Source organism: Phycodurus eques, chromosome 21, assembly GCF_024500275.1.
Source record: "Phycodurus eques isolate BA_2022a chromosome 21, UOR_Pequ_1.1, whole genome shotgun sequence".
In the NCBI taxonomy this organism is placed as follows: domain Eukaryota; kingdom Metazoa; phylum Chordata; class Actinopteri; order Syngnathiformes; family Syngnathidae; genus Phycodurus; species Phycodurus eques.
The window spans coordinates 6,871,219-6,885,721 of NC_084545.1; the positions used below are offsets into that span (position 1 = coordinate 6,871,219).

A 14,503-nucleotide genomic window follows, 5' to 3' on the forward strand; every position below is an offset into this window, starting at 1 on the left:
CCAGCACGCCTGCGACCCTACTGAGGAGAAGCGGCTCAGAAGGTGGATGGATGGATGTTAAACACCATTCACTTATACTAACATACAGATGCACCGGTAATGAAGCACTACTTACTTTCTGAGTGTTCTATCAATCTCAGAACCTCACTTTCTGGGATGTTTTTGCGACAGGTGAAATGGCCTCGGCCCTCTTGGAAATGTGAGTTGGTACAGTTTAGCACTGATGAATGAAGAAAAGTGTTCAGTGCGATATAGGACTGCCCCGTAAATGTCAAAATTAGAACTAAACATTGATTTCTAGCAGTATTCATCTTTTCACGATTCATTTCTGTACTTAATTGACAAAAATGGAGTTAGTCCACTCTAGTTCTCAGGCTCAAATATAAAACTGAAATACTGTACATAAAAGAGTAAAAAAAAGAACAATAAATAGTAAGTAATACGAGTCCAACGACTTTAAAGTTAATTTAAAAAAATGTGTCGTTACCGACAGTGAAATGTGGCACGTTCACTAAAAACGATTTGGATTCTGAACTGGAAACTCTTCTTTCCTCGGCTCTCAGCAAAACCGCCGCAAGATGGCGGCCATCTGTCGTCAATTGTGTTTTGATGCCGTAAAATCACCATCGAAGAAGAAAACGCGGAAATTAGCATAGCAGCCAGCCAACACTTCAATTGGAAAAGTGCAAGGTTGAAAGTGTTGTTGTTGTGATCATCGAACGATCTACACCATCAAAATGTTGAAATCCTTGGTAAGGGAGTGACGAAATTTTCGGACTGTTTGAAAGAACGATAGTGTCGTACGAGGAGCAACTTTGTGGAGCGAGAGAGACCGAGCGACGACGACAACTGGAAGCTGTTTGCGACACTCAAATTGTCTCACGCGTCCAAGGTTTGTTCACTAAAGTTCGACTTAATATCTACAACAATGTATTGTAAGGGCGTGCAAAACGTTACACGACTCGCAAGGTCTTTCTTTTAGTGTTCACTTAACATTTCTTAGTGACTAACAAAACAAAACGTGTCTGTGCTAAGGTGGGTCATCAGGAATTCTCTCTCTTTTTTATTTAAACAACACTTTGATCATTCTGACCTCATAACACTTCTCATACCTCATAGTATTTGACCCGTGTGATTCTCAGTCGTGTTTGTGTTGCTCCTGTCCCGCAGACGTTCAGCAGCTGATTGGGTGCTCCAGTTTGCAGCAAGAGGATCCCCAGCCATCCCACGTTCAAGAGGAGGAGGCTGAAGTCAGTAGGTTGCCACTGACTGGTGATGACGAAGAAGAACCACCCAAATGGTCGCAGCTTCATCATCAGACTCCAAGTGGAGACCACTGTGGAGGACCACCACCAGACAACCTCTCAGCTCCACTGTCAGACAGCGACGACATGGAAGAACCTTTGAGGAGCCACGAGGACCGTGAAAGTGACGACAAACAGTTGAAATGCTCTGAAAAGGAGACGACGGTGAAAAACTTCTCAGACATGCCGGAGACGACACACATGTAAAGGACGTTTGAGCTGCTCGCGTGGTGGTAAAAGATTAACTCACAAGGCAAACATGGAAACACACAGGAGAAAACCTCAGTTTGCAGAGAAGCGTTCACTCTCAAAGACAACATGGCAAAACACATGAGAACACCCACAGGAGAAAACCCCTTTGGTTGCTCATTGTGCAGCAAAAAATTCTTTTTTAGGGTTTGGGAGCACACATGACAACACACACAGGAGAAACCCCCTTCTGTTCAACTTGTGGTGAAACTTATAATAAGTCAAGCATGGAATCACACATAAGAACACACAGAGGAAAAAAAAAACTTTAGTGGCTCAGTTTGTGGTTCAACATTCTCTCAAAAGGAATATGTGAACTCACACACGAGGAAGCACACACAAGAAAAACCATTTGGCTGCTCAATGTCTATTAAAACAGTCTGTCAAAGGTCACATCTGTAATTATACGTACGAACACACACAGGAGAAAAACCCTTTAAGTGTTCAATTTGTGGCAGAAGCTATGCTCAGCGAAGAAGTTTAACTGCACACATGCGGACACACAAAGAGAAAATAAATGTTTTGCAGTAGTCCCCTTCAATATCCCATAATACGAAGCAGACCACGTATTGTTTTTGTTGAGTGTGTGTGTATTCTCCTAAAGACCGGTAATTGGTTTACTTTGTATTTGTTGGTGCTGGAGTCTATCCCAGCTGACTACGGCTGAGAGGTGGGGTACGCCCTGAACTGGTCACCAGCCAATTACCAGGCACATATGGACAAACAACCATTCACACCTAGGGAACCAGTTAAGAGTTTGCAATTAACCTAGCATGCAATTTTTTTGGAGGAGGTAACCCACACAGGCACGGGTGAGAACATGCAAAATTGTTGAGAGGGACAGTATTTATGTCCTCGGTTGATGTGCAGTATTATGCTTGGGCCACAGTGAGGTGCTAGGACACATGATATAGAACGCATTCCTGTATCATCACGTATTTTATGTTTTCTTCCTTCCTTGAGTGTCAGGAGAGTTTTTGAATGCTTCAATACTTTCATGGCTGCAAGCTCCGAGAGACTGATTTGTTCCTTAATAAATTTGCCATGCTTGGATACATATACTAATTTTGAATGAAACGCAAACCATTGAATGAAACGCCACACAGGAAGGCCGGGGCCCAACTGTGAAGCGGATATGCTAACCATTCACCCACTGCCATACAATGTAGTGTTATTTATTTAATTGCTTTAAATTCAGTATTAATTCAGTTACAGCATTATATTATAATTATCCATCCATCCATTTTCTGAGCCGCTTCTCCTCACTAGGGTCGCGGGCGTGCTGGATCCTATCCCAGCTGTCATCGGGCAGGAGGCAGGGTACACCCTGAACTGGTTGCACATACAAACAAACAACCATTCGCACTCACAGTCACACCTACGGGCAATTTAGAGTCTCCAATTAATGCATGTTTTTGGGATGTGGGAGGAAACCGGAGTGCCCGGAGAAAACCCACGCAGACACGGGAGAACATGCAAACTCCACACAGGCGGGGCTGGGGATTGAACCCGGGTCCTCAGAACTGTGAGGCTGACGCTCTAACCAGTCGGCCGCCATTATTATTATCATTATTATTATTGGGAGCTGTAGTAAGACAGAATATTTGCATGAATGACAGGAGTGGAGAGAGAAGAGTGACGCTACTGGGAGAAGAGATAGCGACGGTGGAGGACTTTAAATACTTAGAATGTATAATGAAAACATGCATTAAATAAGAATTTTTAGAAAACAAGAAAAACAAACTAAAATACTTTTTTTAAGACAACAGGACTAGATAAAATAATTTGTAAACATGAGCTCTTTTGTTTATCATTTTTAAAATTGTATTTCCCCCTTTGCAAAAGACCAATTCCAATTGTAAACTAAAGCAGTGATCATTTCATGTCAATAGGTGGCGGTAATCTGCAAACCGCCGTTAAACGCGAAGAAGAAGAAAACTCAACTGCGGAAGTTAGCATAGCAGCAATCCAGGCAACGCTTTAAATCGACCACAAAACGAGAAGCAAAAGTGTTGTTGTCGTCATTGAACTATCTCCAACATATTTTGCTTAATTTTGGAAGAGTTGGTAAGGAAGTGGCCGTCAGCGAAATGTCCCTGCTGTTTTGAAGAAAATAAGAGTTTCACACGAGACGCAACTTTGTCGAGAGAGAGGAGACCAAGCGACAACGACGACAATTGGAAGCTGTTTGCAACACACTTGTGTTGTGAAGGTCTGTTCTCTAAACTTCGACTTAAAATTATAGAAGACATATATTTATCTAATAATGGCGTGCAAAACGTTATACTAGGTCCGTGTTACAAAAAACGTGAAACCAGATTATGAAGATGGTGTAAGAGCCAGCTGTCCAAGAAATGGAATTAACTGTCAAAACAACGACATTGTCTAAATGCTTGCATCATGTGTAAAATGAAAAAACAATACATCGCATAACATAAACATACATATTGTGTAGTCAGAGCTCATACGGGTACATCCAAATAAATTAGAATGGTGTCAAAAGCTTCATTTAGTTAGGTAGTTCAGTTCAAAAAGTCAAACTCGTACACGAGCATTCCACACTGAAATATTTCAGGATTTTTTTTTTTTTTTTTTATAAATATACTTTTGATGATTGTATTTTACAGCAAAACAAAACCCCAAAAATTCACCATCTCTAGGAATCAGAATATTATGTCACAAACAATCGTGAAACAATGAAAATTATTTTTAATGTAGAAATTAGGCAGGAATGTGCCCTCTGACATTTCCCCCAAGTGTTTAATGAATCTGTATAATATATGAGTCCTTAAATAAATAGATTTTTATACCATATTCTTATTTATTGGGACGTACCTGTAGTTGTTGTTGTGTAGTCAGAGCTCATATTCGTGCTGGTCTGGAAATACCGGAATAAGTATCCTTATTCAGGTTGAAAGAAGCCAGCCAGGTACGGTGTTGGCCGACCTATCCTGCCAATGTCCTTTTTTTCATGAAATCTCCGCCTTGAAAATTAATTTTTGAATAATGTCAGACATTTGTCCTCCGCAGTCAGTCAATGTACAAATCGTAAGACTAATAATAGCTCTGATCAACCAATCAAGAGTACGTAAAAATGCCAATGTTACTCTCAGACAGCTAGCAAGCCTGGGTTGGTGAATCTAAAATCTGATTGGTTAAAATATAGCCACTGCTAATGTGTGTATATGTCATCATAAGACAGCACTTCTGACTCTACTTACTGGTGTCTCGATGAAGATTGAAGACGGACCACTGAGTGCCCACAGCTTCATCATCAGAGTTCAAGTGGAGACCACTGTGGAGGACCACCTCCAGACAATCTCTTAGCTCCGCTGTCACACAGCGATGACATGGAGGAACCTTTGAGGCACAACGAAAAAAGTGAAGGTGACAACAAACAGTTGAAATGCTCTGAAAAGGAGACAACTCTTGGCAACAAAACTTCGCAAACAAGTAAAAAAAAAAACTTACCTGTTCAGTTTCTATTACACATTTTGCTAGACTCACTTGAACACATATCAGAGGGAAACATTTTTTTTAAAATTATTATTATTGCTCAATACTACGTCATACCTTATCATATTTGACCAGTGTGATCTCTAGTGTGTTTGTGTTGCTCGTGTCCTGCAGACGTCCAGCAGCTTATAGGTCGTCAGAGAGAACCTCTCCTTCAGCCACAGTTGGGGAGGTCCAGCTTGGAGTCGGAGGATCCACAGCCCCCCCATGTTAAAGAGGAAACGGGAGATACAAAGCCTCACCACATTAAGAGAGAAGAGGAGGATCCAGAGTACGCCTATGTTAAAGAGGAAGAGGAAGAATTGGATGTCAGCAAGTTGCCACTGACTGGTGTCTCTATAAAAAAGGAGGATGATGGAGACAAATCACCCAAGTGGCCACAGCTTCATCATCCGAGTCCAAGTGGAGACCACTGTGGAGGACCACTACCAGATGACCTCTTAGCTCCACTGTCAGACAGTGACGACATGGAAGAACCTTTGAGCAACAGCCAAGACTGTGAAGGTGACGACAAACAGTTGAAATGCTCTGAAAAGGAGACGAACAAAACTTGTCAAACAAACGGGAGACATCGCATGCGTAATGAAAATTTCAGCTGCTCAATTTGTGGTAAAATGTTTACTCGAAAGCCAAACATGGTAGCACACATGAGAATACATACAGGAGAAAAACCCTTTAGTTGCTCAGTTTGCGGTAAAGCATTCACTCTAAAAGACGGCATGGTAAAGCACATGAGAACACACACAAGAGAAAAACCTTTTGTTTGCTTGTTGTGTGCTAAAAAATTCCATCAACGGGGCTATCTGGAATCACATATGAAAACACACAACCTAGAAAAACCCTTTAGTTGTTCAACATGTGGTAAAACATATCACCATAAGATAAGCATGGAATCACACATGAGAACACACACAGGAGAAAAACCTTTTGTTTGCTCATTGTGTAATAAAACATTTAATCAAAGGGGACATCTGGGATCTCACATGAAAACACACATTGGAGAAAAACCCTTTCGTTGCTCAGTTTGCGGTTCAGGATTCTCTCGAAAGGAATCTGTGAAATCTCACATGATAATTCACACAGGAGAAAAACCCTTTAGTTGCGCATTATGCGCCAAAACATTCTTTTTTAAGCAAAACTGGAGGGCACACATGAAAAAACACACAGACGAAAAACCTTTTGGTTGCGTATTTTGTAATAAAACTTTCTATCAAAGGGGACATCTGGAATCACACGTGAGAACACACACAGGAGAAAAACCCTTCAGTTGTTCAGTTTGTGATGGAAGCTATGCTCATCGGAGCAGCTTGGCTGCACACATGCGGACACACGATGAAGGGAGACTTAATGCTTTACAGTAGTCCCGTACCATACCTCCATATCAGAATTAGACCACGTAGTATTATTATTATTATTATTGAATTGATATTTTCTGAAGAGCTGTAACTTCCACGGTTTGTTGGCTAGTTTTGAGCCAATCTTTTTTTTTTTTTTTTTGTGTCCCTGTGACATGTCCTAAAAATGACATTTAACACAGCGCGCAACCCTAGTATGCCCGGCCTGGATATTGTGCCATGTGCAGCATGTGTGCTTGTTTTCTGCATCTGCTACGCATCCAAAAGAGACAAGAAGATTCCCTCTGTGCACCGTCTCAGCATGCATGTTTGTTTAAAGTGACATAAACAGAATACATTTTGTCAGTCATCCAGTGTCATTGTCTACGTGGGAGCAGAGGCAGGGCCGCGAGCATACACACGCAAGGAGATGTAATAGAATTGATGAGGAAAAAAGAGGGGATTGCAAAGCCAAATGACACAGACTCGATGTGGGAATATTTCAGCTTCAAACCGAAGGTGAGACCATTAACAAAGTTTTTTTGGTTCCCCCCATCTCGAGAGTAAACCTTCCCTCACTCATGAGGCTTTTTGTTCGGCAAATTAAATACAAACAACACACTGCAAAATGGTGAGCGCCCACGGAAAGTGTAGATTGCTACATTACAAAAGAAATACTGCCCTTTATGCACTATACAGATGAAAAGCCTGCATTTCGAGAAATGCCGCAAACAGAACATTTGTTTGAATCGCCTGTGAGAAAATACGTCACAAATGGCATTCCTACAACTTTACAAAAGTGAAAGATGACATTAAAGGAAATCAATAATGTTATGAGTGGTTTGTTTTCTTGTTGTTTTTGCTTGTAATTTTTGTCTTGTCTTTTTTTATTGTTTTATATCCGTTTTTGACTTTCAAATTACAATGGTTAAAAAATACTCATGAGAAGTAAAAGATTATTGCATTTGAAAGGGTGTACTTATGTATTATTGTTAGTTAATTGTATCTCAAATAAATGTTGACAATAACATCCTTTATCTGCAGTCATTTGTGGGACAATATATCGTCCGCTAAAAATTATTCTCAAAGGCCAAACTACTATTCCTAATAAAATGGTTTTATGTAGACCTTTTCTCGATGTGCAAAGACACAAACTATTTACAGAGTAAAAAAATCATCCTGGTGAATAAAGATCATTTCTGTTTCAGAAGCAAAATTTGTTTCCTCCACTTTCTCTGCTCTGTGTCAAGGTCCGATTTTGTGAACATATCACATTAATGAGCTTCAAGCTATAAAGAGTGAAAGCTTACTACAGATTGCTCTTGTTGTTTCGATCCTGAATGGGGAGATGTGCAGGAGTAGCTCGATATTATTGTGGTGTGAAAAAGGGCAGACTCAGCCACCCCAAAATTCGGGGTGAGTATTTGCCTAATCACCAACAGAAATAAAGTTTTTGAACAAAACACGCCAAAGATAAAACCACAAGAAATGTATTGTAGTATCTGAGAACAACGGCACTAGATAAAATAATTTGAAAATGTAAGCTATTTTGTTTATCCATTTATATTGTCAGCCAAAGCAGTTATCATTAAAGATCGATGGGGGGCGGTAATGCGCATAGTTTGCAAACCGCAGCCGAAGAAGAAATGCGGAAGTTAGCACAGCCTCCAACGCGTCAAGTGGACCGCAGCGCGAGGATCACGTGTTGTCGTCGTTGAACTGTACACTATTTAATTATTTGTGTTGAGAGAGTTGGTAAGGGAGCGACGAATTCCGGCCGTCGACGTTAGGAAGAACGACGGCGTCGTGCAAGTGCGGAGACCGATCAGCGACTACGACGACAACTGGAAACTGTTGGCCTACTTTGCGACACTCAAATTGTCGGACTCGTCGGTCTGTTCACTGGACTTCTACTTAATATTTACAACATTGTATTTTTCGAATAATGGCGTGCAAAGCTTAATATTAATGGTATCTGTTTCCCCCCACTCCCTGCCTGTAAATTTAATTTCCCAGTCCAAGAAAGTTTCTCCTCTTTCGCTCCTCGTTCGACGTTATTATTCTTTCAAATAATCAATCGCTCTCTCACCAAGTCTTTCAACATTTGGATGTTGTAATGTTGATCGTTCAACGACCACAAGAACAAAACTTGAACCTCGCAACCGCCACCTACTCTGGAGTGCGGGTCAGAGTTTGGAACCCCGTACTCTGGAGCAAAATCTAACCCAAAAAAAAAATCATTTTATCATTCCAGTTTCTCTTAAAAGGTGATACAAGGATTTATTTCTTAGTCTTCGATGCGTTTTTTTATTTTTTTAAATAAAAACACCAGTAAGTGCAATTGGGAAAAGATGGCTCAGTTTTGTGTGAACGTGGAGTGGAGGAGGACAATGTGGATTATGACATTTGCTATTGTGCACATGTATAAAATAAGCACAGAAAACTGAGAGAAGAAAGGACTCAATGCATTTGGGGTCCAGAGACGTGCTAACTTCTTGTCGCCAGCGAAACGCATACTGGTAACAATGACAGCGTCAAACTCTTCAAGGTATAATCGCTGTCGGCAGGTATTACATAAAGTCACCGTGAATGACGTATTACCTTTCTAATTGCTGCAGTTATCCAAGTATCGGTGAAGCGATCAAAGGATCCCGATCTGATTTTAATGAGCCATCCGCAGCGCCACAGTGCACGCAGGTGCTTGTGTACTTCAACTTGCACGGCTTCAGCTTTGTGTATGGAGCGATTTTAAAAACAACCACAGCTGTAACAAAGTAACAAAACAGATTGAACATGAATAGAATAGGAAGCCTTTATTGTCAATCTTTGGTGCAAATGTAACAAAATTGGGGTTATGAAAACATCAAGCACAACCAATAATGGAATAATAATGACAAGCATATATTACTGTCAGGATTAGTGTTGTCACACAATGGTGAAATTATCTCGGCCAAAGTTGTCTTCTCATCTCCTTTGTAGTACCGGGTTACTGTTAAACGAGTTCAAATAAAAAGCAGAGTCGCCGAACATAACAGGCGGCACATTGCAGTGTTGGCACCACGCTTTGCAGAAACGTCCCCTCCATTGCGCCACCCGCGCTTCGAAGCCTCCGCACATTTCAGAATACCATTAGGGTTTTTCTTCCGTGTGTACTTGTTTTATCATGCTGTTTTTTTTTTTTTTTTTTTTTGATTGAATGCTTTACCACAAACTGAGCAACTAAAGGGTTTTTCTCCTGTGTGTATCCTCATGCATTTCCAGATGTTGCTTTCTAGAGAATGTTTTACAACATGTTGTGCAAATAAAGGGTTTTTCGCCTGTGTGGACCCTCATGTGTTTCATCATATTTCCCTTTTCAATGAATGGTTTACTGCAAACTGAGCAACTAAAGGGTTTTTCTCCTGTGTGTATTCTCATGTGTCTAACCATATTTGACTTGTTAATTAACTCTTTACCACAAACTGAGCAACAAAAAACATTTTTTCCAGTGTGTTTTCTTTTGTGTATTTCTAGATGTTGCTTTCTAGAGAACGCTGTACCGCAAACTGAGCAGCAGAAAAGTTTTTTCCCTGTGTGTTTTCTCATGTGTATTTCTAGATGTTGCTTTCTATGGAATGTTGTACCACATGTTGTGCAACTAAAGGGTTTTTCTCCTGTGTGTATTCTCATGTGTCTATCCATATGTGACTTTTCAATGAATGGTTTACTACAAACTGAGCAACTAAAGGGTTTTTCTCCTGTGTGTATTCTCATGTGTCTGTTTATCTGTGACTTTTTAATGAAGTCTTTAGCACAAACTGAGCAACTGAAGGGTTTTTCTCCTGTGTGTATTCTCATGTGTACAATCAAATGTTGTTTAGAAAAATTATCGCCACAAACTGAGCAGGTAACACTTTCACTACCCCTTTGTGAAGCGTCCTTGTCAAGACTTGTCTCCTTTTCAGAGATTTTCAAGTGTTTGTCTTCACCTTCACAGTTTTCGTCGCTCTTCAAAAGTTCTTCCATGTTGTCGCTGTCTGACAGTGGAGCTAAGAGGTTGTCCGGTGGTGGTCCTCCACAGTGGTCTCCACTTGGACTCTCATGATGAAGCTGCGACCACTCGGGTGGTTCGTCTTCACTCTTCACAGAGACACGATTTAGTGGGAACTTGCTGACGTCAGCCTCCTCCTCTTCCTCTTTAACATTGAGGTGCTGTGGGCCCTCTTGTTTCACACTGGAGCACCCCCACTGCGACTGACGAGGAAGTTCTTCCGGACGACAAATCGGCTGCTGGACGTCTGCAGGACACGAGCAACACAAACACGGTTTAGAACACTCGGGTCAAATATGATATGTGGTATGGAGCCACACTGATCAAAGTAGTATTTTCCAAACGAAAAGAAAATACTCACAGCCAGCAATAGCATAGTTCATATGTTAGCCACTGCGCCAATAAAGTACACAGAATAGATCGTGTTCGCCAATATGGGGAGAGATGCGCCTCGAAATTATTTGCATAGTTTTTTAATATTGTGTGTGCATTTATCATGACTTATAATTTGTAAATATAACATTTTGCTTGTGAATTGTTGAAGGTGTGTTTGTGGATCAGCGGGCACATGCATTTATTTTTGAGACAAACGTAACGCAGTTTTCAACTTGAGAAGATTCACACGTCTGGGAAGGCCTTCCATCCGCTAGGGGGCAGTGTTGCTGTCTCCGTTGATGATTTGATTGAAAGTCATTTTTATAGGAATCCAACAGTCTATGGGCCGACCCTGCTGAAATCCCGAATAAATTGACCATGGCTGAACAAGGTGGACAACCAGCAGCTCCGTCATTAGTAAGTAAAATATAAATAAATCACCTTCATCTGTCAGCAAGATACAAATAAATCTGCTTATTATTAGTGTTTAATATAACAGTGGCTCGCTCTCAAACACACACAAATATATATATATATATATATATATATATATATATATATATATATATATTTATACATATGTACACATATATATAGTCCATTCTCAACTGAAACCGCAACACTGCCGCCTAGCGGACGGAGGGAGGACTTTCCCATACGTGAGATTTTTTTTTTAAACTTGAAACTGCGTTTTATTTGTAAAATAATTGCGCGTGTCCGCTGATCCACAAACGCACCTTCAACAATTCACAAACAAAATGGAATATGTACAAAGGATAAGTCATTATAAATGCACACACAGCATAAAAAAACATGTGTAAATCACGGATATATTTGTTGATTTGAAAAACAAGTGCAAATAATTTGGAGACATATTTCTCTCTAAATGCCAAAAGAGAAAGACAACGTTTGACAACAGTGGGACCAATTTAAACTTGTAAAATTATAATGTTAAGTGCCCCAGAACCCGACACCTGTCACGTGATGCCAAGGAGACGATGTTCTATATTAAAATACACTTGTGTCTAAAGTGATCATCTAATATAACATTTATACATAAATTGTAAATATGAAGTAGAGGTTTCGTAAACAGACCTTGGACGCGCAAGACAATTTGTGTGTCGCAAACAGCTTCCAGTTGTCGTCGTCGCTCGGTCTCCTCTCGCGCGCGACAAACTTGCTCCTCGTACGACGCTATCGTTTTTTCAAACAGTTCGAAAATTTCGTCGGCGGCCGCAATTAGTCGCTCCCTCACCAAGTTTTTCAACATTTTGATGTTGTAGCTGCTTCAGCAACTACAAGAACAACACTTGAACCTCGCACTTGCCCACGTGCGGCAGTAAATGCTATGCTAACTTCCGCAGTCTTTTTCTCTTTGGTCATTGGCGGATGGCGTTGATCGTTCAAAGCTCATTACTGCCACCTGCCGTGATGGAGTACGAGTCAGCGTATCGAACTTCGTACTCAGGCGCAAAACAACGAACAAAAACTGTCCCCCACACAAATAAATCCCAGATTCGCGTTATCATTCCAGGTTCTCTTAAAAAGAGAAACAAGGCTTTATTGCATCAGTCTTCAATACGTTTTTTAGAATCAAACCCAGTAATTGGAATTTAGAAAACTTGGTTCAGGTGCGTGCAGGTCCTTGTGTACTTCTACTTGCACGGCTTCAGCTTTGAACTCTCGACTTTGTCTATGGAGCAATTTAAAAGCAACCACAACTGTAACAAAGTTCTGTTTAAAAATGATTGAACATAAATAGAATCAGAAGACTTTATTTGTCATTATGTGGTGCAAATGTAACAAAATTGTGTTTATGAAAACATCAAGCACAACCAATAATGGAATAATAATAATGACAAGCATATATTACTGGCAGGATCAATGTTGTCACACAATGGTGAAATCGTTTCGGCCGAAGTTTACTTCTCATCTCCTTTGTAGTACCGGGTTACTGTGAAACGAGTTCAAATAAAAAGCCAAGTTGAATCGCTGAACATAACAGGCGGCGGCACATTGCAGTGTTGGCACCACGCTTTGCAGAAACGTCCCCTCCATTGCTCCACAGGTGCTTCGCAGCCTCCGCACATTTTGTAATGTCATTAGGGTTATTGTTCTCCCGTGTGTCCTCTCGTTTTTTTTTTGGATTGAATGCTTTACTGCAAACTGAGCAACTAAAGGGTATTTCTCCTGTGTGTATCCTCATGTATTTCCAGATGTTGCTTTCGAGAGAATGTTTTACAACATGTTGGGCAAGTAAAGGGTTTTTCACCTGTGTGCACCCTCATGTGTTTCATCATATTTCCCTTTTCAATGAATGGTTTACTGCAAACTGAGCAACTAAAGGGTTTTTCTCCTGTGTGAATTCTCATGTGTCTCACCATAGCTGACTTGTTAATTATTTCTTTACCACAAACTAAGCAACGAAAAAGTTTTTTTCCTGTGTGTTTTCTCAAGTGTATTTCCAGATGTTGCTTTCTGCGGAATGCTGTACCACATGTTGTGCAACTAAATGGTTTTTCTCCTGAGTGTGGTCCTATGTGTTTAATAATATTTCCCTTTTCACAGTTTTCGTCGCTCCTCAAAGGTTCTTCCATGTCGTCGCTGTCTGACAGTGGAGCTAAGAGGTTGTCCGGTGGTGGTCCTCCACAGTGGTCTCCACTTGGACTCTGATGATGAAGCTGCGACCACTCGGGTGGTTCGTCTTCACTCTTCAAAGAGACACGAGTTAGTGGCAATTTGCCGACGTCAGCCTCCTCCTCTTCCTCTTTAACATGGAGGTGCTGTGGATCCTCTCGCTCCAGACTGGAGCGCTGCGACTGATGAGGGAGTTCTTCCGGACGACAAATCGGCTGCTGGACGTCTGCAGGACACAAGCAACACAACACAACACACAGTAGTGTTTCTAAACGAAAATAAATTTACAAAAATACTGACGGCCAGCATTAACACAGACACAGTTTGCATGGTACCTGCTCCAATAAAACACACAGAATGGATAGTGTATGCGTAAACAGAAAGACAACGTTTGACAAATGTGTGCTCAATATAAACTTGGAAAATTATAATCCTAAATTCATAAAATGACGGCACACAACCCGGAACCTTATGTCAAGGAGGTGTTTTATATTAAAATGCACTCGTGCCAAAAGTCATCATTTTATATAACACTTACAAACGAGTTGTAAATATGAAGTAGAAGTGTAGTGAACAGACCTTGGACACGTATGACAATTTGTGTGTCGCAAAAAGCTTCCAATTGTCGTCGTCGCTCGGTCTCCTCTCTCGCGCGACAAACTTGCTCCTCGTACGACGCTATCGTTTTTTCAAACAGTTCGAAAATTTCGTCGGCGGCCGCAATTAGTCGCTCCCTCACCAAGTTTTTCAACATTTTGATGTTGTAGCTGCTTCAACAACTACAAGAACAACACTTGAACCTCGCACTTGCCCACGTGAGGCAGTCAATGCTCTGCTAACTTCCGCATTTTTCTTTTTCTCTTTGTTCATTGGCGGATGGCGTCGATCGTTCAAAGCTCATTCTGCCACCTGCCGTGATGGAGTACGAGTCAGAGTCTCGAACTTCGTACTCAGGCGCAAAATAAAGAACAAAAACTGCCCCCCACCCCCACCCCCACCACAAAATAAATACATACAAATAAATCCTAGATTCGTTTTATCATTCAAGGTTCTCTTAA

At 40.9% G+C, this 14,503-nt stretch overlaps 3 protein-coding genes and 1 long non-coding RNA gene across 9 annotated transcripts; 1 reads left to right on the top strand and 3 right to left on the bottom strand.

The window, feature by feature from the left end:
* Window positions 1–1,417: 1,417 nt before the first annotated feature.
* On the bottom strand, window positions 1,418–4,962 carry LOC133396522 (uncharacterized). Its single transcript, XR_009767376.1, has 3 exons — window positions 4,775–4,962; window positions 4,389–4,537; window positions 1,418–1,452 (listed from the first exon to the last, which is right to left on the bottom strand). It is a non-coding gene; the product is annotated as an uncharacterized LOC133396522 (long non-coding RNA).
* Window positions 3,464–7,562, top strand: LOC133396518 (zinc finger protein OZF-like). 4 transcript variants are annotated; one of them, XM_061666476.1, is made up of 3 exons: window positions 3,464–3,765; window positions 4,752–5,006; window positions 5,184–7,562. In XM_061666476.1, the coding sequence occupies exons 2-3, from the start codon at window positions 4,904–4,906 to the stop codon at window positions 6,428–6,430; spliced, it is 1,350 nt and encodes a 449-aa protein (XP_061522460.1). In that variant the 5' UTR covers window positions 3,464–3,765; window positions 4,752–4,903; the 3' UTR covers window positions 6,431–7,562. The 4 variants fall into 4 exon arrangements, with proteins under 4 accessions (XP_061522460.1, XP_061522458.1, XP_061522462.1 ...); XM_061666474.1 differs by having other exon boundaries at window positions 4,756–5,006; XM_061666478.1 differs by having other exon boundaries at window positions 4,756–4,940.
* Window positions 5,531–12,168, bottom strand: LOC133396519 (oocyte zinc finger protein XlCOF6.1-like). Of its 3 annotated transcripts, XM_061666480.1 has the most exons (4): window positions 11,904–12,168; window positions 10,372–10,680; window positions 9,005–9,167; window positions 5,531–5,597 (listed from the first exon to the last, which is right to left on the bottom strand). In XM_061666480.1, exons 1-3 carry the CDS (start codon window positions 12,076–12,078, stop codon window positions 9,022–9,024), a joined length of 630 nt encoding a protein of 209 aa, XP_061522464.1. In that variant the 5' UTR covers window positions 12,079–12,168; the 3' UTR covers window positions 5,531–5,597; window positions 9,005–9,021. The 3 variants fall into 3 exon arrangements, 2 of the variants coding, with proteins under 2 accessions (XP_061522464.1, XP_061522463.1); XR_009767375.1 differs by having other exon boundaries at window positions 9,005–10,680; XM_061666479.1 differs by lacking the exon at window positions 5,531–5,597 and having other exon boundaries at window positions 8,724–10,680.
* Window positions 12,169–12,567: 399 nt separating this feature from the next.
* Window positions 12,568–14,297, bottom strand: LOC133396570 (gastrula zinc finger protein xLCGF3.1-like). Its single transcript, XM_061666571.1, has 2 exons — window positions 14,025–14,297; window positions 12,568–13,671 (listed from the first exon to the last, which is right to left on the bottom strand). The coding sequence occupies exons 1-2, from the start codon at window positions 14,197–14,199 to the stop codon at window positions 12,983–12,985; spliced, it is 864 nt and encodes a 287-aa protein (XP_061522555.1). The 5' UTR covers window positions 14,200–14,297; the 3' UTR covers window positions 12,568–12,982.
* Window positions 14,298–14,503: the final 206 nt, after the last annotated feature.

What these genes read in the sequence shown, in the direction of transcription:
- LOC133396519 (XM_061666479.1), bottom strand. Translation starts at nt 12,078, where the DNA reads ATGTTGAAAAACTTGGTGAGGGAGCGACTAATTGCGGCCGCCGACGAA. An exon ending in AATTGTCTTGCGCGTCCAAG is followed by an intron (nt 10,681 to 11,903) that starts GTCTGTTTACGA and finishes CGTGTCCTGCAG; the next exon opens with ACGTCCAGCAGCCGATTTGT.
- LOC133396518 (XM_061666476.1), top strand. Translation starts at nt 4,904, where the DNA reads ATGGAGGAACCTTTGAGGCACAACGAAAAAAGTGAAGGTGACAACAAA. An exon ending in CAACAAAACTTCGCAAACAA is followed by an intron (nt 5,007 to 5,183) that starts GTAAAAAAAAAA and finishes CGTGTCCTGCAG; the next exon opens with ACGTCCAGCAGCTTATAGGT.
- LOC133396570 (XM_061666571.1), bottom strand. Translation starts at nt 14,199, where the DNA reads ATGTTGAAAAACTTGGTGAGGGAGCGACTAATTGCGGCCGCCGACGAA. An exon ending in AATTGTCATACGTGTCCAAG is followed by an intron (nt 13,672 to 14,024) that starts GTCTGTTCACTA and finishes TGTGTCCTGCAG; the next exon opens with ACGTCCAGCAGCCGATTTGT.